Raw genomic sequence first — 24,673 nt, forward strand, 5'->3', positions numbered from 1 at the left:
CTGGCGGGGGGAAGAGGCCAGGGGACACAAGTATTTTTAAACGTACCTTCTTTGGGAGAGGTTCTTCATTCGTCATTATGAACTCTGCAGGAAGAGAAAGAAAAGTTTTATTTAGTATAGTTACTAATGTACATGAAATACTGAAAAAGTCAGAAACTTGTACTTCTAGCCTTAATTTTTTATTTGCAATATTAGACTAGTGAAATATTGGTTCCACACAATGTAGAGTACAAACAACACTATGACAAGTTTGCTGCTGTAATCTATATACAAGTCAATAGATGCATTTTTTTCTAAAAGTTAACCAAAACTTCCTTTAGGTATCTAAAAAGCCTGTCAGTAATCAATTCCTATTTAACTACGCAAAACCACCCAACTTTCTCCAGTTTTGTTTAGATCAAACTGACATTTCGTATGTGCCTGCATCTATTTAACACAGTATTCTACAAGGCAGAGGATAATCAGGGTCTGAGGAAAGCAATTTATACTACTACTACAGTATCTCTTTGGAATGAAAGTAAATAATCTGTGAACATTAGGACTAATGTTTGGGTTATGTCAAAATAACATGCTCTTCCAACTACTTACTCTCTTAACTTTTAAGAGTCTGATAAACAGGAAGTATTAAGCATTTGTTTTAAGCCTCTTGTGAGTATTTTTAGGAAAAGATGCCAAATAAACGGCTTGGATACACCATCAAATTCAATTCCTCTTTTGTGTATGTAGCACACTGAGATTGCATTGTGCTAGGTTAAATATTCACACTTCCTTGAGTTACAGGACATGCTTCCCTACCTCAAAAGAATAATACATAATATTTTCTACACCTATGATTATATCAAAAAACTGAGTCCGCAAAGTTCATAAGGATACACGTAACAATGCTTGCTAGAGGCATGCATCTTTGCAATATGGTTTCCAACAGAAAAGTTGCACATAATATTAACATTTGACAAGCTTGTAAAGCTGCTGCAATGCACATACACCAGGAAAAGGATGTATCAACTCCTTGGTTGTGAACACAGCTTCACAAAAACAATGCTCTTAAGTAGTTAAAAAAAGATTTTATCTTCTCAAAAAGACTTTTACAGACTACCCTAGGTATTTTCACAACACCATCCAACGAACTAATTTAACTTTTCCAAATCCCAAGACAAATGAATCCCAAAATTGTCAATAAGATAAACAAATACATGCCAAATGAAGCAGAGCCTCTTCAACCTACACTAACCATTGACAAATACACAACACTATCAAACAAGGCCCTGGTTAAAAAAAAAAAAAAACAAAAACCAAAAACCAAAACCAAAAAAAAACACCACCACACACCAAACTAAAACACGCAACCCCCTTAAAAAAACAACAAATTTTTGTTTTGTTTGTCCCATACCAAGCACATTGCACAGATGAAACAACCTCTAAGTCTTTCATAAAATAAAAACTCACATTAGAACCCAGGGAAGGTTTCCAAAAACATTCAGTAGAAGTATCTCACTGATGAATGGCAGCTTCCTATTCCTACTCTTAGTAACACACAGGCACTTAAGCGCTTCCCTAGCCTAAGAAGTCCCCCCCACCCCCTTCCCTCTCACACACCAGAAGTTACTCAAGCACTTTGCTTTAACTTCTGGATGTAGCTCCTTATTTGACACTGTTTTACTAAAAACATACCTTAAATATATTCAAGCATAACAGGCTATCGATACAAACTGCCGGTGCCCAACTCAGTCATCCAAAATAGCACAGAGTAACTTGAGATCACAGGGGGAATGCTCATGACCCCTGTATTTAGGTTGCCTACCTCTCCCACTATAATTTTCCTAAAGATTTTTAGAATCTTTTAACTCCTTCAGTGTTTGGAAGCAGTCTTGAAGATCTCAGCAAGATTTACATCCTTGACAGAGAGAAACATGCTTTTCAGATGTCCCACAGAACTACAGCTAACACTGATTAAATTGTGTCCAGATGATGCCAAGTCATTATTTGTGTATTCCTCAGAAAAGTACCAGAAGCATACAAATACCAAAAAAGGTGAGTTTCCCCAAAGATTTGGCTCACATACCCTGCAGCAGCATACAATTATAAACACTTGATTGCTGCCACAATCATGACTGAAAAATCTAAGGCTGATGCTCCATCTAAGAGTAGTCTACCTCATACCTCTAGACCTCAACACAAGGTTCCAGCACCCAGTTCTCTACAGCAGCATCAGACCTGGCTACTCTAACCTCTACGCTAAGCCCATTATATCACCATTTACAAAGCCATCTCTTGCCTTCAGACAAGAGCAGGAAAGTGCTGAAGACAGAGGGAGGTTACAGGCCACTGCATTACAGAAGTTAATATCTTACTGCCACCTATCAGCACTTGTAGTGACAGAACTGTACACTAAAAAAAAACCACACTAGCTAAAAACATTCTACAGGTTATTTTGGAAAAGCTGGGTTGATCACATGTAAAGATTAACACCAGTGCTCTTTCTGTATTTGTGAATTTCACCTCACTACTCCCATGCAACAGCTTTTTTGGCACCTACATTAACTTACCAAAAGCTTAGAAATTACTGCTATATATTTCTACCATTTTGCTCAGTGTTTTTCAGAAACATTAAGAGTATCAGGCTGACTACATCAGTTGCCACAGTGATTTGCCCTAGCTTTCTGTTCATTAAGAGGAATTTGTATGCTACAGACAATAAAATTACAAATTAAATGTTCATTCTTTGAATTTAATACAGTAACTTTTCAAGTACTGTGCAGCAAGAGGTGCTTCTCATCACTTGGCTCTTCTCTAAAAGAGGAGGCGATCTCTCTCCTACGCACATCAGAAATATTTTGCAAAAGCATGATGAAGTACTATTTTCTACAATAAAAAGAATCAATGAAAACAACATTCCTGTATAACTGACTGGAATTAACACGATTATATTTTGTGATTTATATGATGAACAGCTTAACTGTTCTATCCTAACTAAGCACTTTCATGATTTTGGGGAAACGATGGCTGCTACATGCCACTCCTTCTGCATATCTGCTCCTGGCAACGAGCAATATAAAACCACACTCCATACTTAAAATAACATTGTCATGGGCACTGAACGAATTTTTATGTAATCTCATCAAGCTTTAGGGTTTTATGTCAATTTAAATATGAAGAGAACTGAAATGGGGAAAGTGCATTTTAACTTTGGGAACTCCTGTAGTCTGTACACCTTTTACTACAATGTTTAGAAGGCATGGGATTTAAGGATTAAAAAACCCTAATAAACAAAGTAAGTAAATAACATAAGGTATGCTGCTTTACTAGTTACACCTGAACTAACTGCCAGTTATTTTAACGATATGGAAAAGAGTTCCGTGGGGAAAATCCCGGCATAGGCTCCAGGCTCCCGAAAGGTGGAAAAAAGCTTCAAAATAACTCTGACTGGGCAGACTTCACGCTTTCCTCAGCAACCACTGTCTGAGGCCGGGTCCCGCCCCGCCCCCCCCGCCCGACGGCGAGGCCCCGCCGCGCAGCCCCGCCTCCTGCGCGGAGACCCCGCCGGCTGCGGGCCAGGCGCAGCTGCAGGCCGCTGGCTCGCCGCAGGCCTTTGACAGACCCCCGCCGCCTCCCCTCTCCAAGCCGAGGCCCTGCCCGCCCCGCCGGGCCGGGCCGCCCTCGCTCGTCTCCAACAAGAGATGCGAGAAACGCGTCTCCCGCGCTCGGGGGGGGGGGCGGCGGCGACCGTGCCCGGGCGTGGCGGGTGCCGAAAGCTGGGGGAGGAGGATCCCAGCCGAGCAGCCAGGCCGGGCTCGGGGCCTCGCACAAAATGGCTCTAACTGCTTCCGCTCCTCCCCCTGCTCGAGGTGAGGGCTGCAGCCGCCGCCGGGGTTTGGCGCCCCTGGACCGCGCGGTGCCTGGTCCCTTCCGCGGGCCCCGCCACCTCCCACGAGGGGGAAGACGGCGGTGCCAAAGAAAGAGGGGGGCGAGGGCGCGGCGGGGAGGAGCGCTCGCGCGGCCACTCACCTCCCGCCCGCCGTGCGGAGGCCTCGCTCTCCGAGCGCACTAGTTGCCTGGGCCGCACCCGTCACATCGAGGGTGAAACACCACCACCGCTCACGCCTGCCGCCACCTCTGCACCCGCAACCGGCTCTACCGGGACCGCCGCTCCGGAGCCGGGGTCGCCGCCACGTCCCCCCGCCCGAGCTCCCTCACGCGCGCCGCTCCCGCCCGCTCTTTATTTGCGGATTCTCTGCGCTACAAAATGGCGCCCAAGGAGGAAATGAGCGCCCGGCCGCCCCGCCCACGGGCCGCCCCCCCCGGCAGGGGCGGAGGCTTGCGCGCGCAGCCACGGCGGGGCGGTGGCAGCCGCCGCAGTGGGGCGGCATGGCACGACATGGTGTGAGGAGCCGGGCGGCGGGCGGCTCGGACCGTCCCGCTTGCGGGGCTGCTCTGGGGAGCTCGCCCCTCGCCTGCGTGCCCCGCCGGGGGACGGTGCCGGGGTGCCCGTGCCCTGCCGGTGCGACGGCTTCCTGGCGTTCCCTGAACGCTGATTTAAAGCCTGTCAGTTAAATGGACAGAGGGGCGGGGCGGGGAGGGGAGCGCGCAGCGAGCCGCGGGGCATCCCAGGGCGGGCGGAAGGATACGGGCGCTGTGCGAACAGCTGAGAACGCGAGCTGGGGCGGGCAGGCACCCTGCTGCGGCCTCGGGCCTGAAACCGGCTGCTGGGGAGTGGCGGCGGCGGAGGAGCCCCGGGGGGCCGCCTGGGAGAGCCTGCTCGGAAGGCTGACGGGAAAGAAGATGGCATCTTTGGAAAGGGAAACTGCGTGTAGCAGTTAGTAACGTGCGAGATGGGCGCCGGGCTGCCCAGCGAGACTGCTGGGGCGTCCTGCCCGCCTGCCAGGTCGGGGAGTGATCGTTTTCACTCGGTTAAACCGAGCTCAGCGGTATCGGTGCAAGTCAGTGTCCTCAATTGACGGTGCGAGAAAAGGGAGTTAAATTCCAGCTGCTTCCAGAGAAATTAAACTTCAGTGTTCGGGAAAGATAAACCATACTCTTTGCCCTTAATTGCAGCCTAGCAGTGAGCTACTACTTTAAAATCAAATTTACGTTTCTTATTTATTACCATCATTTCTCAAGCAATGCTATTAGGACAAGTAAATAGGTTCCCCTCTTGCCAGCCCAGTCATAAAGCTCCTGTAGGCTAAATTAGTCTGTCAGCTGGGTTGTGCAGCTGTAACTGGTGGTCACTTGCTACGTGGCTGTGGAAGATGCTCTAGGAATGTGCTCTCTTCACTGTCTTACGGGTAGTAGAAAGAATGTATTTGCTACAGAACAGATTCCAATGTATATGTTCCTACATCTCTGTAGGAACACATCTCTGTGTGTGTATATAAAAATAAACACAGATTTTCAGTGAGAACTTGAAACATTTTGAAACCCGTGCCATACCTCAAGTGATGTGACACGGTTACCCAAAACCGGACAAAAATCATGATCCTCAAGGATCAGTGCTCAAGATCCTCAGTTTTGTAGGACAAGAAATTGAATCTTCTTCCATATAAAAAGGATGCAGAGCTGTACTTAAGGTTGTTTCTGTTCTATGTATTTCTATGCTGTGTATAAATTACCTAACCTTTTCTGTATATCAGTGGCGATTTAAACACAAGATTTCCCAATATTTGCTTGGAGTTTAGCTATTCTTTGTTATGTTCAGAAACCAGGCCTCCCTTCTGTCTTTTTAATAGTACAGATGAAGTTCTAGCTCAGATAGACCGTAAGGTGCGGGACCTTAAACCTTCCACCAGTGCCTGTTGTTTGTGTCCAGGAGCATGTAGAAAATATTCCTGCATTTTTTACCCCTTGTCAGCACTTAGTTATTTTAAATTTATCATTACAAGCGTAGATTACATTTGTGGGAAACATGCTAGCTGAGCAAGAGGCAGCCAGCCAGAGACGTCTAGAGATAAGTGGAATCAGTCTGCAGAGCTTTGTATCCTGGCCTGCCTTTCTTCTGTCCCTTCAAATTAACACGTGTATTATCATCCTACGCTTGAATTTTTGTTTGAGAAAATAAGAGCAGCAAATTGTTAACTGGTCCTTTGATACTTTTGGGAAGAGGATGTTTAACTGAAACAGTCTTTTATTCTGTTTGCACATCACCTAATGCAATGAGAACTAACCTGGGACTCTTTGGTGCTCCTGGAATGAACATGTTGACACCTGCATTGGGTTGTGTTTACAGCGTGATAACAGGAGTAAATTTGCTTTTCAACTAATAGGTGCAAGCGTAACCCCCAGCAGCGCTGTTTGTCCTCAGATGAGAGGACATGTAACAATCTGCCCAAGCAGCAAGGAAAAAACAAAATTCATATATTTGTTCTTCTCTATAATGATAAGATGAAATAGGAACTAGATTATGAATGTGTGGGCAGGACAGCTTGCCATAATTAACGCAAGAAATAAATCTGTTTAAGGTGAAAATGACCGCTGCACTTTCATTAAGTGTATTGTGTTTGTATCTGTTTAAGAGGTCATCTGAACCGTATGGCAAAATTGTTGCAGACTCCCTCTCTTCTACGTTTGGCTTTGATGGAAAAGTTGGTTAAAAAAGAGGCAGAACATCCTGACGAGGCCGGCATTTCGGCATTAGCGTGCATCCCCTGCGCTCCTGCACCCCTGCCCACCCGCCTGGTGTCCAGGGCCTGCTCAGGGGATGCTAATGGAAATGGTTCTCTTTTGTTTGTTTGTTTGTTTTAAATCTGTTCGTATTGTCTCATCCAATTTTAAGTTCCTCTTCAGAAGGGATAGGCAAGGTAAGAGAGGCGGTGGGGTGGCCCTGTGTGTTAGGGAGTGTTTTGATTGTCTAGAACTTGAGGATGTTGAAGGTAGGGTGGAGTGTTTATGGGTAAGGATCAGGCGGAAGGCCAACACGGCAGATATTGTGGTGGGAGTCTGCTATAGACCACCCAGTCAGGATGAAGAGGTAGATGAAATATTCTATAAGTAGCTGGGAGAAGTCACACCATCAGTTGCCCTTGTTCTCGTGGGGGACTTTAACTTACCGGATGTCTGCTGGACATACAATACAGCGGAGAGGAAACAGTCTCGGAGGTTTCTGGAGTGTGTGGGAGATAACTTCCTTACACAGCTGGTGAGTGAGCCAACTAGGGAAGGTGCCCCGCTGGACCTGTTGTTTGTGAACAGGGAAGGACTTGTGGGTAATGTGATGGTTGGAGGCTGTCTTGGGCATAGTGGTCATGAAATGGTAAAGTTTTCGATTCTTGGAGAAGTAAGGAAGGGGGTCAGCAGAACTGCCACCTTGGACTTCCAGAGGGCAGACTTTGGCCTGTTTAGGAGCCTGGTTGACAGAGTCCCTTGGGAGGCAGTCCTGAAGGGCAAAGGAGTCCAGGAAGGCTGGACACTCTTCAAGACAGAAATCTTAAAGGCGCAGGAGCAGGCTGTCCCCATATGCAGGAAGACAAGCCAGCTGGGAAGACGAGTGGCCTGGCTGAACAGAGAGCTTTGGCTCAGGAAAAAAGGAGAGTTTATGAGCTTTGGAAGAAGGGGCAGGCAATTCTGGAGGACTACAAGGATGTTGTGAGGCTCTGCAGGGAAAGAATTAGAAGGGCCAAAGCCCGGGTAGAACTTAATCTGGCCACTACTGTAAAAGGCAATAAAAAATGTTTCTACAAATACATTAGCCACAAGAGGAGAGCCAAAGAGAATCTCCATCCTTTACTGGATGCGGGAGGTAACATGGTGACAAAGGATGAGGAAAAGGCTGACGTGCTTAATGCCTTCTTTTCCTCAGTCTTTAGTAGTAAGGCGAGTTGTTCTCTGGGTACCCAGCCTCGTGAGTTGGAGGACAGGGACAGGGAGCAGAGTGAAGTCCCCATAATCCACAGGGAAATGGTTAGAGACCTGCTATGCCACTTAGACACGCATAAGTCTATGGAGCCGGATGGGATCCACCCAAGGGTACTGAGAGAGCTGGTGGAAGTGCTCACCAAGCCACTTTCCATCATTTATCCACAGTCCTGGCTAACTGGGGAGGTTCCAGGGGGCTAGAAATTAGCGAATGTGATGCCCATCTACAAGAAGGGCCAGAAGGAGGATCCGGGAAACTATAGGCCTGTCAGCCTGACCTCGGTGCCAGGGAAGATTATGGAGCAGATCGTCTTGAGTGCTATCATGGGGCACATACAGGATAACCAGGTGATCAGGCCCAGTCAGCATGGGTTTACGAAAGGCAGGTCCTGCTTGACTAACCTGATCTCCTTCTATGACAAGATGACCCGCTTACTGGATGAGGGAAAGGCTGTGGATGTTGTGTACCTGGACTTTAGTAAAGCCTTTGACACCGTTTCCCACAGCATTCTCCTGGAGAAACTGGCTGCTCATGGCTTGGATGGGCATACACTTCGGTGGGTAAAGAACCAGCTGGATGGCCAGGCCGAAAGAGTTGTGGTGAGTAGAGCTAAATCCAGTTGGCAGCCGGTCACAAGTGGTGTTCCCCAGGGCTCAGTGTTGGTGCCAGTTCTCTTTAACATCTTTATCAATGATCTGGGCGAGGGGATCGAGTGCACCCTCAGTAAGTTTGCAGATGACACCAAGTTGGGTGGGAGTGTTGGTCTGCTTGAGGGTAGGAAGGCCCTGCAGAGGGATCTTGACAGGCTGGACTAATGGGCCGAGGCCAAATGTATGAGGTTCAACAAGGCTAAGTGTTGGGTCCTGCACTTGGGACACAACAACCCCATGCACCTCTACAGGCTTGGGGAAGAGTGGCTGGAAAGTTGCCTGGTGGAAAAGGACCTGGGGGTGTTGATCGATGGCCAGCTGAATATGAGCCAGCAGTGTGCTCAGGTGACCAAGAAGGCCAACAGCATCCTGACTTGTATCAGAAATAGTGTGGCCAGCAGGACTAGGGAAATGATTGTCCCCCTGTACTCAGCACTGGTGAGGCCGCACCTCGAATACTGTGTTCAGTTTTGGGCCCCTCACTACAAGACAGACATTGAGGTGCTGGAGTGAGTCCAAAGAAGGGCAAGGAAGCTGGTGAAGGGTCTGGAGAACAAGCCTTATGAGGAACGTCTGAGGGAACTGGGTTTGTTTAGCCTGGAGAAAAGGAGGCTCAGGGGAGACCTTATCGATCTCTACAAGTACCTGAAAGGTGGTTGTAGCGAGGTGGGTGTTGGTCTCTTCTCCCAGGTAAGAAGTGATAGGACAAGAGGAAATGGCCTCAAGTTGTGCCAGGGGAGGTTTAGATTGGATATCAGGAAAAATTTCTTCACCGAAAGGGTTGTCAAGCATTGGAACAGGTTGCCCAGGGAAGTGGTGGAGTCACCATCCCAGGAGGTATTTAAAAGGTGTAGATGTGGTGCTTAGGGACATGATTTAGGGATTTTGTTTAGTGGTGGACTTGGCAGTGTTAGGTTAACGGTTGGATTCGATGATCTTAAAGGTGCTTTCCAACCAAGACGATTCTGTGATTCTGAAAGATCGTTCATTAACTTAACTATTCATTAACTGGAAGGCTTGTAATGGGTTTTACCTGCCCAGTTCTGGGTTTCCTTTCCCCCCCCCTGGTGTGAGATGGCAGCCAGCTGGAACAAGGCACACGCTAGGACGCGTCTCAGCTGAGAGGGATGCTGGCTGTCCCCTGCCCTCCCCCCACACGCCCCGGTGTGGCGGGAGGCGGCGGCGGCCCCGGTGGCGGCCGCGGGGGGGCGCTGCGGAGCCGCGGGCGCGCGTCTCCACACGTTTCCCACCGCCCCGCGTGTCATGGCGGAGCAGGCGGGGGCGGGCGAGACCCCGCGGCGTGGGGAGCGCGGGCTGCGAGAGGCACTATTGACTAGTGTGAGGGACTCATGAAATAACAGTCTGGAGGCCAGGCGGGCGAGGGAATGGGGAAAAGGTGAGATAAAGCGCTGTTCAGAAGGAAAAAACGTTTGGAGCGCCGTTACGTACGTTTCTTAGCGTTCTGAAGGACCTCAAAATACCAGGAGCTGAAGAAAGGCTGATCAGCCCTCGCAGAGGTGCTCCTTGGGTTGTGAGGACGTGAGAGGGAGGAGGGCAAACCGCGGCACCGCTGCTGCTGGAGCAGAGAGTGAGCTCTCGGGGGGGAGGGGGGGGGTGTGCCAGAAAGGGCTGCTGTGGCCTACAGGTGAGGGGGGGAGATAAAATGTATGGATTGCTGCACTGTGAAGGGAGTGGTACAGAGGGGTCCTTCAGGTGACTACTGGGTAAGGATCTGGGCAGCAAAAAGCCCAAATTTGACATCCACTAACTCTCCCTTTCTTACAGAAGCTTCCTGAACACTAGGCTGCAAGCTTAATGCTTTCTTTATATCCCCTGATAAAAAATTTTGAAGGATCTTACTGGAATTATCACATATTTTTCTTCCATGTTTAAAGCAAGAAGTAATTAAACTTCTTCAGAAAGCTCTTATATGGACTTCTCTTTTAATTACCAGTAATTTTTTACGATTATATATATAAAAGGCTCCATGAAAGCATATAAAATCAAAAGTATCATAATGTACGGCTCCACAGAGCCAATTAGATTTGCAACTCTCGTGTCCAAGATGCTACCGCATACCTGTGAGCTGGTGTGTGCAACACAGTGGTCAGGAATTTTGTTCCTGTTCGGGGCTGACCACAGCAGCGAGTGAACCCCAGAGCCTCTCCTGAAGACATCCCCTGACTGACAATCAATCAGTCAAGATACAGTCACAGCCAAATGGTGACTCGAGTTAAATTCAGTTTTGGAATGCTTGATAAATACTGCAGTCTTGCATTTGAAGTACAGGTGTGCATATAGTTGCTGAGGATGTAAACCCAGCTATTTACTATACCTTTTTTTAAGCCACAGAAAGGCCATGATGGTTTTGATAATGCAAAGGTTTTTCTGTCTGAAGGGACGACAGCATTTTTTATTAAACACTGACTAGATATGAGCTTTCCCTGACAAAAACATATTCAAGGAACAGCCAAGAAGATTTTTTGCCTATCAGGAACTTGAGGTTGAGGAATTTTCGAAAACGGAAATCTCATCCTTACTTGGAAAACAGTTTGTTCTTTGAGCCATGCCTTACATGCTGAACTTATCCATAGACAACTGAGTGTCAGCCCACTCATAAGAAAACCTGGAAAAAGAATGAATTGTCTTTCTAGACCTGAGAAAGGGCCTAAATGTACTAAAGGTGGTCAGCAAGCCTGAGTGCCCTATATATCCTGACATGATGTCACAGCATGTGGAGAAAGGGAAAGGCTTCCTCAGATCTTTCCCAAGTGAAAAAGGCTCTGGTTTTCATGAAATGATGCTTGTTGTTGAGCTCACTTGTTTTGGTAGCTGATGTAACCTTTTTTAAGGAGAAAAAAAGGGTGACTTTGCTGTCACTTTGTCAAAGAGCAAAAAGCAGGCTTTTTGCTTAGACCAACCAAAAAACAATTCCTATTCCCTATCAAGAATAAAAGTAATTTCAAACACAGACAAAGCACAGAAAACCTGTATCTAAAGGGTGAATGCCTCTTAAATGCTTTCAGTTGAGAACCATGGACCCCAAAAGTACCGAGGATTGTGAGGTGTCTTACATACTTACTGTGGCAAGGTTTAACTCCTGTCTTTGAAGATGCCGGTTTTAATGCCCACTGCTGCCAAAGTAGTCGTGTTCCATGCTGCCGGCAAAGATTAAAAAAACAAAAGACAAATAACAAAAAGGAGTATACTCTTACAACTGTTAGTAACAAAAGTCCCAAATGTTGGCCAATTATTTGACATTAAATTTAAGCATCATAAGTATCATATCCTACAGCATCGGGCCAGTTCCATAAAATATGAGGATGGGAACACTTTGGCATTTGCTTATTTCACTGCCATGAGTGTTCCCACACAGCTGCAGATCAACTGAACACCGATGAGGATGTGTATAATGTTATATCCCCACGAGTGACCAGAGGAGCACAGCAGTTTCATCTGGCTGTACAGTATGGAATGATGCAAGGCAACATCCGCAGGGAAGGAGAGGAGCCACATCTCCTTCCCTGAGCAATCCCATGTGCATTTTTTTCTGTAAGGATCCCAACAAAGTAGATATTAGTACCATCATTTGTGTATAAGATTTTAAAGACTAGAGAATTTCCTATTACAGGAAAGTTGTAGAATTAAGTTTTTTTGGAAATTCTAGAATGATCTTGTATCAAGACTCAATGAATTTAAAGTAAATTTTTTTTTCTATTTTTTTTTGCCTGTAAAAGGTGCAGCTTAGTTTTTATCAAACTCACATCCCCAAGAAAAGTATTTTTGTAAATATTCACCAAGTGTCAGATTTGTGGTAAAAAGCAAGGGTTTCACATTTTGGTAACAACACTGATCTCTGTAAAGATTAAATTTAGAAAACATTTTTAGCAGAAGAGTAAATTAGTGAACACCGAAATGCTCTAATTTAGCCTATTTCTAATAAAACTGAGCCACCATTACCAAATGAAAATGCCAAAATCTTTGCACTTCAAATATTTCACTTAAGGCACAAGTCCATTTCATTGTGTTCATAGAAAGGTAATAAATAAACTTTGCGCAACACAGCCTTACTCTTTTACTGATAGCAAATAAACTCTCTGTTCTGAATTGATGTTCTAATTTTTACTGACTTAATTTCCCAGAGCTTAAATTTCCAAGAAATGGTAAAATGTACCAGCATAGGGCAGTAGTTTGCTTTTGAGTATTATGCTGCTCATTAACTATACTGTATTTAAAAGCACAGCTGCCTAGTCACATTTGCTACATTTTTTTCTACATTTAAATAACTTAACTTTGATCTGTACCATACACGTTTCATCATTATTTGCCTTTGTGTGATTGCTGTGTTGTTTTGTTCCTTTGCATGTCCCTTTTATGCATTTGGATCTCCATCCTGGACACCGTCCAAGCAGAGTTAAGTAGAGTACTGCAAGTCTGATAAAGATACCAAGATAAAACTGATTAATCTCTGTCATTTCAGTGTGGCCCGACATTGCAGCCTGGTCTGTCACAGAACAGTTCTGCTGTTGGGGGCTGAGAGAAAAGGTGCAGCAGGTCAGCTCATTGGGTGAGCTGGCCTGAAGTCTCTGGGCCTGCTTCATGTTCAAACTCTTTCCATCTGTTAGTGGATTAAAGGTGAAGTGTGGGGAGGGAAGGAGCTGAAGGCTCACTTTATGTTCTATCCAGTATTTATGGTGATATTTGTAAAGTTTTAAATGCAAGGGAATCCTGTCTGTAAGGCTTACTTCAGGTGTATTGTCGTTTTTGGACTTTGCCCACCTGCTCACATTTAGTGTTAATCTGAGCTCATCTTGCATTGTTGATTTTGTATTTGAAGTAACGACTTTAAGTTGTAATCAATGAAATATTACATTAAGAACGACGTATTGGTATATGATACAGTTGATAAACTAGGTTACTTGGTGCTGCCCTCATACATCTATATTACTCATTCTCTACTGAATTTTGAAAAGACACAGAGACTACATCTAGTTATATAGGATTGCTCAGGACCTGTACAATATTTTTCTAAAACAATCACTCTGTATTGCTTAAAATCATTTATTCCCAAGTTTTGCTTGTATGATAGATCTGCTACTTACTGATGAGTCTTTTGAAAAGGTACCAAACATGTTTTTCCCATCTGGATTTAATGGGAGGTCTTTGTTAGTGTTACCAGCTGCCCTGCGCGCACAGCATCACTAAAGAAAAGCTGTAGCGCATGCCTGTTGCCAGTTAATGCATCCTTAGGAGGCTGGTAGATCAGGTAGATCAGTCCACCTAAGGATTTGGCTGCCCACAGGATTTTCCAGAGATTTCCTTTCCTGAAGACTTCTGAGAGGATTCTTCTCTTGCCAAAAGCTGGAAACACCAAAGTAACTGAAGAAATCTTATGACACATGGTTCCCTCCTTTGGCCTTATCCTTCAGTCAGACTGAAATATCTAAGAGGAGAAACCTATTTTGAGTGTTGGAGTTACTCTGACCAGCGTGGTTTAACAGAGTTATTGGTGAAATCTAGGCTTACAGTCTTGCTTTCCACAGCTGAAGTGGAGTTTTTTCCTATCTAATAATGCTGTGGCTTTTTACATTATAAAGCAAGAATAGTGACTGATAGGAGCCAGAGGAATCCAACTCTGGTATTATATTGCTCCTGTGCTCAGTGTTTCCACACAGAGGGTTCGGATACGTTTTATGCATGCAGATTTAGTACCACCAAGTTCAGATTAGCCAACGTGCAGAATGTGATCACGGGTGCATTGATGCATCCACTGTCATATATATGTTTGTCAGTGTTTGTCATCACAATACTATGTGCTTTTCTGGGACTTAATTTGTCCTCTCCCACCCCCAAATCCTACTAAATTTTACTACATGGGTGAAAAAAAAATCTCCCAACTTTGTTGATACTCTAGCCAAGGTAGGAGCGACAGAACGTATTCTATCTTCGTGGCCTTCCGTTGCAACTTCAATGTGGTGCTTTGGCTGGCATGGCCATTAGGCCGAGTACCTGTTCTGCGAACAAGTCAGCACAGGACACAGCACAGGAAGGAATAAGGACTGAAGATGCAGGTTGTGAGACAGACGAGTGATTCCAGTCCATCTATCCATATTTTTTTTTTACTGCTGTTATTTTCTTTGACTTATGCTCTTGCTTCCTCCCTTTACTCTGTCCCTTCTTCCTCCAAACGTCATAATGTTGCTCCCCTCCCCACATCTCTGGGCTTCCCAGCTGCATTTCCCCACAGAGAAACCTTTCTGCCCACCCGCCCTGCCAAGAGTTGCTGCCATCGCTGCTGCCGCCTCCTCTCCTTCCAGCCTCACCCGCCCTGGCTGCCGGGGAGACCCTGCTGCCAGCACCGGCTCTCTCTCGGCTACCCCGGCTTTCCCCTTGCAGCATTTGCCGCCCACCGAGGCAGCCTTGGAGCAGGCCCCCGCTTGCCTCCTTCGGCAGGGCCGAGAGGAACGGCTCTTGGGCCAGCAGCGTATCGCTGCCTACGCTAAAAAAATACAAATATGTTAAGCTTCTGTTAAATTAAAAAAAAAAAAAAAAAGGAAAAAAAAAAAAAAGACGTGCGTTGGGTGTGGGTGACCTCTGGGTGTCAGTAACTGTTGCTGAGCAGATCAGTGATAAGCAATTTTGTATCATTTTATTTAAATTATTCTGCTGGGGCTTTTTCTGCTCACATAAATCCTATGAACTGCCACCATGAAGTAAACGATCTGCCTATAAGCCGCGATATAATAACAGAGCATTTCAGCTGCGTGTTTTATTTTGTACAAAAGTAAACTGAGTATTAGCAAGAGTTGGCAAACGGCGCTGAACAGACCCGGTGTGTATTACCGGGGCGGGGGAGAGGGAAGGGACCGAAGGCCCCGGAGGTGCGCGGCGGCCCCGGGCCCGGCAGCCGGCGCCGTTCTGGCTGTTTTTCTCACCGCCTCCGGGCGGCAGATGGCAGCGGCCGCCCTTACTCCGTCGCCACCTGGGGGGATGGGTGGGCCCCGCAGCCGGCCGGCCTCCCTCCCCAGGGGCCCGGCCGCCAGTCACCCGTGCGGGCCTCTCCTCCGTCCCCGCCGCCGGCAGCGGCCCGCCCCGCCCGGCGGCAGGCGAGGGGCGGAACCAGCACCACGCGAGGGGTGGAACCGGCACCACGCGAGGGGTGGCTCCGGCGCCGGCTCGGCTCTCGCTCCGGTCGCGGCTGCCGCTCCCGCTGCCGCTCCCGTTGCCGCTCCCCAGCGCCGCTCCGCGCCCGCCACTGCCGCCGCCATGAGCGCGGACTCCGTCGTCTTCGTCTCGGCCGCCAGGACCGCCATCGGTGAGGGGCCGGGCGGCGGGTGTCCCTCCCGGGGCCGGGCCGGTGGCGGGTGCCCCCCTCCTTGGCCGGGTGTCCCCTCGGGGCCGGTGCTGAGCGCTCTCCCTCTGTGTCCGCCTAGGCTCCTTCAACGGCGGCCTGTCCGCGCTGCCGGCCCACGAGCTGGGGGCCGCCGCCATCCGGGAGGTGCTGCGGCGGGCGGGGCTGGCCCCCGAGGAGGTGTCGGAGGTGATCTTGGGGCACGTCCTCACCGCAGGTAGGCGGGCGGCGGCGATCCCCCTTCCCGCGGCCGGGCGGTGCTGGATGGGCTCTTCCTCTCCGCGGCCACATCCCCCCTGAGCTGCCCCACGGAACAGCTCCGGTTCCGTGGTGCAGAACGTTATTCCCTGCCTTTGAGAACGCGGTTCGTTAACAAAGGACTTGAGCGGCATACTGGCCGCTTCTCCATACGCTCTGGATGACCAAACCCATTGCCGGGTTTTTGGGAAGGGTGTGGTGGGGGGATAGGTTGGGTTTTTTAAATCCCCAAAGTAGCTAACGGTTTATGTGTGAAAGGCCGTTACTTTTTTCTGTTACAGCATCCCTCCTCACACGTTGGTCATCTCCTCTTGTAAATTTAATATCATAAGTAACAATAACTCTGAGATTTTAAGAGCGAGGCCTGGAATTTGCATTTACGTGCAAGACTGACCTGTGAGATCTGTGGTGCCGCTTGCTGGGAGACAAATATTTTGATTTAATGAAAATGTGGCTGATAGGGAATTGTTTGTTTTGAACGGTCCCCGGCTCTGTCCAGGGTAATGTTTAATCATCAGAGTCATAGGGCAGGTTTGTATTTTAAAGACAGAGGGAGAAAATAAAGGAAATAAATATTTTTGTCTTACTTAAAGCTGATCCAGATTCCTGTATATTTTTAGCTCCCTGAATGGTATGCTCTCCTTTTCAGTTTCTTTGCATACAAAGAGCTGGCATTACTTTCGCCTGGGCAGATGCAGATGAAGAATGTTTTCTTTGAATGTAGTGTTCCTATTCTCTCCATCAGGATTACAGCAAAGAATGGAAGCTTTCAGGACTGTCCTTGCATAATTGTGCTCTTGGTTTCCATAGGAACTTTTAGGGAAAGTTGTCTGTTCGTGACTTACGGGAGATGTCAAAAAGAAACCCTTCAGCAAGTAGCAATTTAAATGAGCTCTCATCTTACACACGTATGACAGGCTAGTGCTAATTTGAAGTTGGTGTTTCATCTGACCTGCCATCAAAAGCAGAGTTGCAGATATAAAACTATCAGTAGCAAGTGTCTGATCTTGCAGATATTTTATTGATCAGCAATATAAATGAAAGAGATAACTGAGCTCCTGTTTACAGATTACTGCTGGGAACTTCTCTATCTACCAACTGAAAATAGGAGCGAGCTCTAAATTTTGGTGGAATTAGGGTACCTGTTGTGAAAAGTGACAAGGCCGACATTTGTTTTTTAAGAACAGACGAAGGAAAAATGCTGCCTGTTCCTGCAGGTGCCGGCCAGAACCCCGTCCGGCAGGCGAGTGTTGCTGCGGGAATCCCTTACTCTGTGCCCGCCTGGAGCTGCCAGATGATCTGTGGGTCAGGCTTGAAAGCGGTATGTCTGGCTGCTCAGTCCATACTGACCGGAGACTCCAGCATCGTGGTCGCAGGAGGCATGGAAAGTATGAGCAAGGTAAAGCAAACAGTTGTACTCGCATTGCACTGACTTACTGGGAGCAAGCAGCATTAAGTTGAAACCCAGTATTTCTAGGCTAATGCTCTGGAGGCAGATTGAAAGCGCAGCTTCACTTGTGAATGAATTTACACATGCAACGATTGACTTCAGCCGCTTTTTTTTTTTACTGTAGCTACAGAAAAGGTGCCATGCAAACACACACCGTATTTAAAATTCCATTTTAATTTCCATCTAGCTCTGTTGTGCTGAATGATTTGCTTGTGACAGCTGGCAATAGACAGTTTTGTTTTGTGTTGCAAGAAGCCCAAGGAAGGAATAACTGAAAACATTATTGTTCACTAAGGAATTTGAGCTATGAAAGGAAGCAAAGGGCTTTCTTTTCAAGGTTTTCAGCTCAAGGCTGTATCGAGGAATGACGCTGGGTTGGTGATCTGATGCCTAACAAGGGAGCAGACTCTTCTGCCAGGGCTCATTAGCTGCCCACGCTGAGGGTGATGTTGGCATTGGCTGGCAGCGGAGTGCGACCGGGAACCACCTAGAACAGACTGGTAGGATGGGGCAGCCATGGCTGCATGGCCCCAGGTACGACTGAATCAATCTGTGGAGAGAAAACATTTGGTGCTTGGTGATCTGCTGCCAGGGAAATGCATAAGCCAAACAGAGCATGCCAGCTGCCAGGCACCGGAGGGAGAGATAGAGCAGACAGCCGGGGAGACTGCTGGGATTTGGGGTAGCTACCTGCAGCTGCAAGGCGGGGGCCTGCCTCTTCAGCTGTCTGGCTGTATTGTGCACAGGAGATATAAAACATCTAACTCCTTTCGAAATACTTTCTTGCAGGCTCCTCATGTAATTCACATGCGAGCTGGGGTGAAAATGGGAGAGGCTTCCTTGCAGGACACTGTAATCCTTGATGGCCTTACAGATGCTTTTTATCAGTATCATATGGGTATAACAGGTAAGTGGTGACAGTCCAGAAAATGAAATTGTTAATGGGGGAGGAATTCACTGATAGGAAATTTCAGAAATCTGAAGTTTTGAATAAGGTGTTTCAAGATGTCCTTAAGTTGTAGTCGTGAAAAAGAAAGAAATCCCTAATATTGAAAGGCATTGAAGGCATTTTCTGCTTTGTTTATAAAGCTACTGGGTCTTTTTTCTGTCTGAGCTAATCTCACTGCATCTCTTTTGCATCTGAGCAATTTAATTTAATTTCAGGAAAAATAAACAAAATAATCCCTGTATGTAACTGAAGCATTCAGCAGCACAGATTCATGGCGGGGGAAATTACATAAAGTGTACTGTGGGTACACACAGTTCTTCAACCTCAGGTTATTGCATGGTGGATGGCATAGTCAGCCAACTGCTTTTTCAGACCCTGCTTATGAAACAGACTAACTTCAGAACTGTTCCCTCCTCTGAAGAAGCTGTAGGGAGATCTAAGCATAATAATCCAGTGAAGCAATAAACTAGAACAGCTTGCTTGCATTTGTATTTAACTTGATATACCATCTGGGAGGAGATCCTGAACAGAAATTTTTACCCTCAAAAGAAAACAGAATCGTGAGCAAACAAAGCGAGGAAATTGGAATGCAAACCATTCAACAAGCTTAGCTGCTTGCTACAGCTTCATCATGAGCCAGCAATGTGCCCTTGTGGCCAAGAAGGCCAGTGGTATCCTGGGATGCATTAGGAAAAGTGTGGCCAGCAGGTCAAGGGAGGTTATCCTCCCCCTCTACACTGCCCTAGTGAGGCCACACCTGGAGTACTGTGCCCAGTTCTGGGCTTCCCAGTTCAAGAAAGACAAGGAACTACTGGAGAGAGTCCAGCGGAGGGCTACAAAGATGATTGGAGGACTGCAGCATCTCTTCTACGAGGAGAGGCTGAGGGAGCTGGGTCTGTTTAGTCTGGAGAAGAGAAGACTGAGGGTGGATCTTACCAATGCTTACAAATACCTTAGGGGCGGGTGTCAAGAGGATGGGGCCAGACTCTTCTCAAGGGTGCCCAGTGACAGGACAAGGGGCAACGGGCACAAACTGAAACATGGGAAGTTCCATCTCAATATGAGGAAAAACTTCTTTACTTTGAGGGTGACAGAGCACTGGAACAGGCTGTCCAGGGAGGCTGTGGAGTCTCCTTCCCTGGAGATACTCAAAACCCACCTGGACATGACCCTGTGCAACGTGCTCTAGGGGAACCTGCTTTGGCAGGGGGTTGGACTAGATGATCTCCAGAGGTCCCTTCCGACCCCAACCATTCTGTGATTCTGTGATTCTCTGAGACAGCAAATATTAATTGTGCTTACAATTTTACAACTTAAAATTTTAGTATTTCCTGATGGCAATTTGCATTTTGTTCCTATTTTAGCTGAAAATGTGGCTAACCAGTGGCAAGTCAGCAGAGGGGAACAAGACCAACTTGCTGTACAGTCACAGAACAGGGCAGAGGCAGCACAGAAAGCTGGCTGTTTTACAAAAGAAATTGTTCCTGTTCTTGTACCTTCTAAAAAAGGTAGGTGTGAATGGATAATGAGAGCTGATTTTAAAGAAAAAATGGGTTTTCTACTATGTCTCGTATAATCAGTGGATGGTTTCCCACTTGCACAGCCTTTTCTGTAAGCTGTTCTGTAAGCATGTAGCCTGTTGCTCTCTTTTTCAACTCCCAGTGGTTATTTTTTAAATAAGAGAGAAGCAATGCAAATGTGGAATATCTAAATGTAGCTCTCTGCAAATACTACTACTATCTGTTTTATCGGGAATGTAATTACTACCCAGGCAAACCGCTGACTTAACATAGGCTTGGATATGGTACCAAGATCAGTATTTTGGTTTTGTTAGGCTCCTGCTGCATCAAACTTAAAACAGTCATGTTCATCTGGCAAACCTTGGCCACCTAGTAAAATACACAGTGACAATAATTAGGGTTACTAGTTAATTAACTGGGTCATGTTACATATATTAGTTATGTTAGGTATTTAGGAGTATATGGCATATATTCCAAATCAGCCTGTTGTTTGTGCCAGATTTCTGTTCGAGACGTGTGTGCGTTATTAGACCCTCCCATGAGTAGTACGCTCTGTTTTTCAGGTCCTGTAGAAGTTAAAACAGATGAACACCCTCGACATGGGAGCAACTTGGAAACAATGGCAAAGTTAAAGCCCTGTTTCCTGACAGACGGAACTGGGACAGTAACAGCAGCTAATGCTTCAGGTTGGTCTGTCTGACTACAACAGAAATGGAAAAGAACAGTAGCTGCTTGTGGCTCAAGGCAGGGTCTCTGCGAGGGGTTGCTGCCGAATATATTTTGCAGAAAATGGCAATTTGTGTGACAACGTAGGCAGAACTCGAATATAACTGTGGTGGATTTCTTTATAGATGAGTTGTCTTATTTGCTTGCTTTCCATGAAGCAGTGCAAGTGTTTTGACAATTAACAGCAATATTTGATAGGCTGGAACACAGAGAAACTACATCCTCTCTTTTTAAAACCAGTCGTCTAGTGGTTTCTGATACTGCAGGTCTGCACAAAGGAAAACTTAACAATTCATCTTTGAAAATGTTATTCCTGTGGGACTAACTCTCCTGCCACAGGCAGCTTTGAAACTTCTTCCTTGATCCTTACGCTGCCTCTTCCGCAGTCCACCTAAAAAATCTGATGTGCTCCTTTTTCAAATTGTGTCTCAATTCTTCCACCCACTACTTTCCGAATGGAAATCACAAATGTGTCACATGTACAGCTGTATAGATGTGTTACCCATTTTAAGTGTTTGTGTCAGAGGTCATACTTGCCTGATCTGAAAAAAATACTGACCTAAAGCAATAAAGGATTTGTGATTTTTTTTTTTTTTGTCTGGATTGTGAACTTATGCAAGCAGGAAAAAGTGGTACAATAAAAGCCATAAAACCCAACAAATACATAGAAGTTGTTTGTCATTCCACAGGTATAAATGATGGAGCGGCAGCTGTAATTCTAATGAAGAAATCGGAAGCTGCTAGGAGAGGTCTTATGCCTTTGGCTCGGATTGTATCTTGGGCTCAGACAGGTATAGATCCATCTATAATGGGAGTTGGGCCCATTTCAGCAATAAAGCAAGCTGTAAGTAATTATCTATGTATCTATTATTTAAAAACTTCTGCTTGTAAGTGCTTTTCATTTTCTGGCCATATCTTGGTTTTTCTATATTCTAAGGAAAACTTAGTGGCAAAAATAAACTAAGTGAAAACAAGGCTTAAAATAGTGGAGAGTATGTAAGATTAAGATTTCTAGTGCTGCCAGGCTAGTGCCTACTCATTGGAAAAAAAAACCAGTAAATGTGTATGTGTATGAATGGAGTTCAGAACATAAACTAGTCAGGTTTGTGAAAGGCCACCTAGATAACGTAGGAGGCTAAAGATCAAGTTTCATGCATGTGTATACTAACCTAATTTGGGGATGATTTGCTTCTGCCGCGATATGGTTCTGATGCTGTGTCTGGCCACGTTAATTTTCAGATCACTGTCTGATTGTATTTGTGATAGTACAACACTGAGAGAAAGGCCAGTGAGCGCATCTGTGTTAGCAAATGTGGTGGTGCCCTTTGTGCTCCGGTTTGCCCTGCGAAAGGGTTGGAACATGCAAATTGTATTCCTTTCAGATGAAACTAAACAAGAAGGTGCACTCCAGAACCACATCTAATGTGCTCAAACCATTATTGCATCCACTGATGCGCTCTGTGCTCAGTCCACAGGACAAGGTTCTCAAATAAAATGCCCTGAGCAAGCAGCCCCTATGGTAACACACTGCTTGCTAATATAGACTTGGCCCATGGCAACCCCAGCTGATTATTTGCTAAAACTGAGCTATGAAACTGAGCATGGAAAGAGCTTTTGTACAGCTAGTAAGGATAACTTGCTTTAGTATTCCTTCTTAGTTTTATTTATACTGTGTAAAGGCATTATTCTGTTCATCTCTGAAATGTCCTGGTGATGCAAAAGCCTAACTAGAACTCACCCAAGCTCTGTGGCTTTTAACGGAAAAATCAGAACTGTAATGCTGAAGATTTTTCTTATCAGATCTCAAACTGTTCTTTTAAATCAAGCATGCTATAAAAGTATATACAAACACATTTTTAGTTTAAATTGTAGGACAAGCTGTATTTAACAGTACCTATAAATTTATAGGTACTCTGAAAAAGGGCACACTACTTCTTAATGTAAACTTTATACTGTATGTTATCAAACACTTCACACCTTCCATATTTTATCAGTTTATCTCTACAGAAATTCATAGTAGCACTTTATAGTGAGAGAATGACTAGGCCATGCATTTTAGTGTTGCAACAACATAGTAAATCCTTGAAAGAGAAGACTTTTCCCAGATGGTGAACCATTTCCATACTGTCTCTATGTATCTAGTAGAAAGAGGCCCTCTTCCTTGACTATAGTCCTGGAGATGCACCAGCCTGGTGAGCTTGTTGTGAAACATCATTGCTGCAGATGATTCTGATGATAAAGCATTGCTGTTTGTTAGAAACAAAGTGAGTGGAAGTAAAAATTATATGTGAAACAAGCCTAAGCCTGTACCCAAGTAGGCAATTGCACCACAAGAGTTTCTCAAGTGAAAACATGAGCCAACCATCTTCCAAAATAGCCACCTGTGAGAAGCTTCAAGTGGCAACTTTCAACTTAAGGCAGGAAAGACTGGACAAATTACATTTGACACCCATTACTAATGGTCACTTCACTATTTCCTGCATAAAAATCCGTATTAAGCAGAGAATCTCTAATGGAATCAACTTATGTCCTGAAAAACTTGCTTTTAATCTGTTAAAACCTACTTTTGAGAGCAGTGCTTTGCTCTATTAAGGGCACCACATATGGTTTGATTCCCGCAATTGCACCACCACCCCCACGTGTGTAGAATTAGTCAGGATTTTTTAAAAGCAGCCAGTATGTTACAGCACGTTGTAGTGACTTTTGCTGACACTGAAATTTTGTCTGTTTTCAAGAATAGGTCATCGACCCTTGCTATAAAAATTTATTTCCTTCAACTTTTTAGAAGTGGTGGCTTCAAATCACCCAATTTAAGTCTTATGAAAAGCTTCCTCCAGTGCTGAGGAAATAAAGACTCTATTTATTTTGTTTTCTCAGATTGACAAAGCCAGCTGGACTCTGGAGCAAGTTGACCTGTTTGAAATTAATGAAGCCTTTGCATCGCTATCTGTTGCAATAGCAAGAGAACTGAAAGTAAATCCAGACAAGGTAATGAATATATTTGAGGCCATCATTAGTACACCTCTTGTAATTCAAACTAGTTCCATTCTGTGCATCTGGATTGTATTCCAGAGGCGAGAACAGTCCTTTTGCTCTCACTTTGCCATAAGCAAGGATGGGAGCCCCAGAAGGCATTTCCCTGCACTGCTCTGCTGTAGGCTTGCGTTGCTAGCAGGCACATTGTTTCCCAGCTAACAGGCTCCAACTGTGTTGTAGTGGATTTGTGTGCAACTCGCAGTATAACTGCTTACGCATACATGTAATGAATTCAGAATCTGAACTTGCTGCTGGAAGTGTATTTGCCACTGTATTCTTCCAGTGATGGCAAAAAGTTCAGCTATTAACTCTCCCCTCCCTGAATTCACCTCAGTTATCACCTTAACTATCTTCAGAGTAGAGATGAGCCCCTTTCAGAAGAAATACGAATTACAACAGCTGTTTTATCCATGTTCAACTTCTCCTTGAAAGGGTGGTAGCAGTTTCAGGCTTGCTTACAATCGAGGATTATATCCAGTGAAGTCATTCATGTTGAAACTCAACTATGCTGGTTAAACAATTTCCTAACTTGACTTTCTGGATTGGCTTTTTTTTTTTTTTTTTAGATTAATATCCAAGGTGGAGCTATTGCTCTTGGCCACCCTCTTGGCGCCTCTGGCTGTCGCATCCTTGTTACTCTTCTATATGCACTGGAACGAACAGGTGGAAAACGTGGTGTTGCCGCTCTCTGTATAGGAGGAGGAATGGGAATAGCCATGTGCGTTGAGAGATGAATGTGAATGACTGACTGACTGAATGGCTAGTGCTAACTAGCTTTGAAACAGTTTATTAGTAAACTTCTCATCATGGAGCTTACCTTTGTTTGTTTTGCCTACAATTAAATAAGCTTACTCCATTACTTTTTGCCACTCAATCATTGCTGT

General features: G+C 45.6%; 2 protein-coding genes across 3 annotated transcripts in view; one reads left to right on the forward strand and one right to left on the reverse strand.

Moving 5' to 3' along the window:
- Nucleotides 1-4,241, reverse strand: part of WTAP (WT1 associated protein) — a 29,281-nt gene extending 25,040 nt beyond the window's left edge. For both annotated transcript variants that reach the window (XR_011048539.1, XM_068405083.1), the window contains exons 1-2: nt 4,006-4,241; nt 47-84 (exon numbers count right to left, since the gene is read on the reverse strand). Coding sequence is in view for 1 of the 2 variants with exons in the window: in XM_068405083.1 (XP_068261184.1) it covers nt 47-76 (30 nt within the window). In the remaining variant the exon portion in view is untranslated. The remainder of the gene's footprint in view (nt 1-46; nt 85-4,005) is intronic.
- An 11,293-nt stretch (nt 4,242-15,534) lies between these two features.
- ACAT2 (acetyl-CoA acetyltransferase 2) lies at nt 15,535-24,648 on the forward strand. The gene is made up of 9 exons (XM_068399601.1): nt 15,535-15,814; nt 15,933-16,067; nt 17,326-17,507; nt 18,348-18,465; nt 19,872-20,015; nt 20,591-20,713; nt 21,443-21,597; nt 23,631-23,741; nt 24,356-24,648. Exons 1-9 carry the CDS (start codon nt 15,766-15,768, stop codon nt 24,521-24,523), a joined length of 1,185 nt encoding a protein of 394 aa, XP_068255702.1. The 5' UTR covers nt 15,535-15,765; the 3' UTR covers nt 24,524-24,648.
- Nucleotides 24,649-24,673: the final 25 nt, after the last annotated feature.

Source organism: Nyctibius grandis, chromosome 1 (assembly GCF_013368605.1).
Source record: "Nyctibius grandis isolate bNycGra1 chromosome 1, bNycGra1.pri, whole genome shotgun sequence".
NCBI classification, from domain to species: Eukaryota; Metazoa; Chordata; class Aves; order Nyctibiiformes; family Nyctibiidae; genus Nyctibius; species Nyctibius grandis.

Coding starts and splice junctions, on each gene's coding strand:
- ACAT2 (XM_068399601.1), top strand. CDS start 15,766: ATGAGCGCGGACTCCGTCGTCTTCGTCTCGGCCGCCAGGACCGCCATC. Junction 20,016..20,590: donor TCTTGTACCTTCTAAAAAAG/GTAGGTGTGAAT, acceptor TCTGTTTTTCAG/GTCCTGTAGAAGTTAAAACA. Junction 21,598..23,630: donor TTTCAGCAATAAAGCAAGCT/GTAAGTAATTAT, acceptor TTGTTTTCTCAG/ATTGACAAAGCCAGCTGGAC.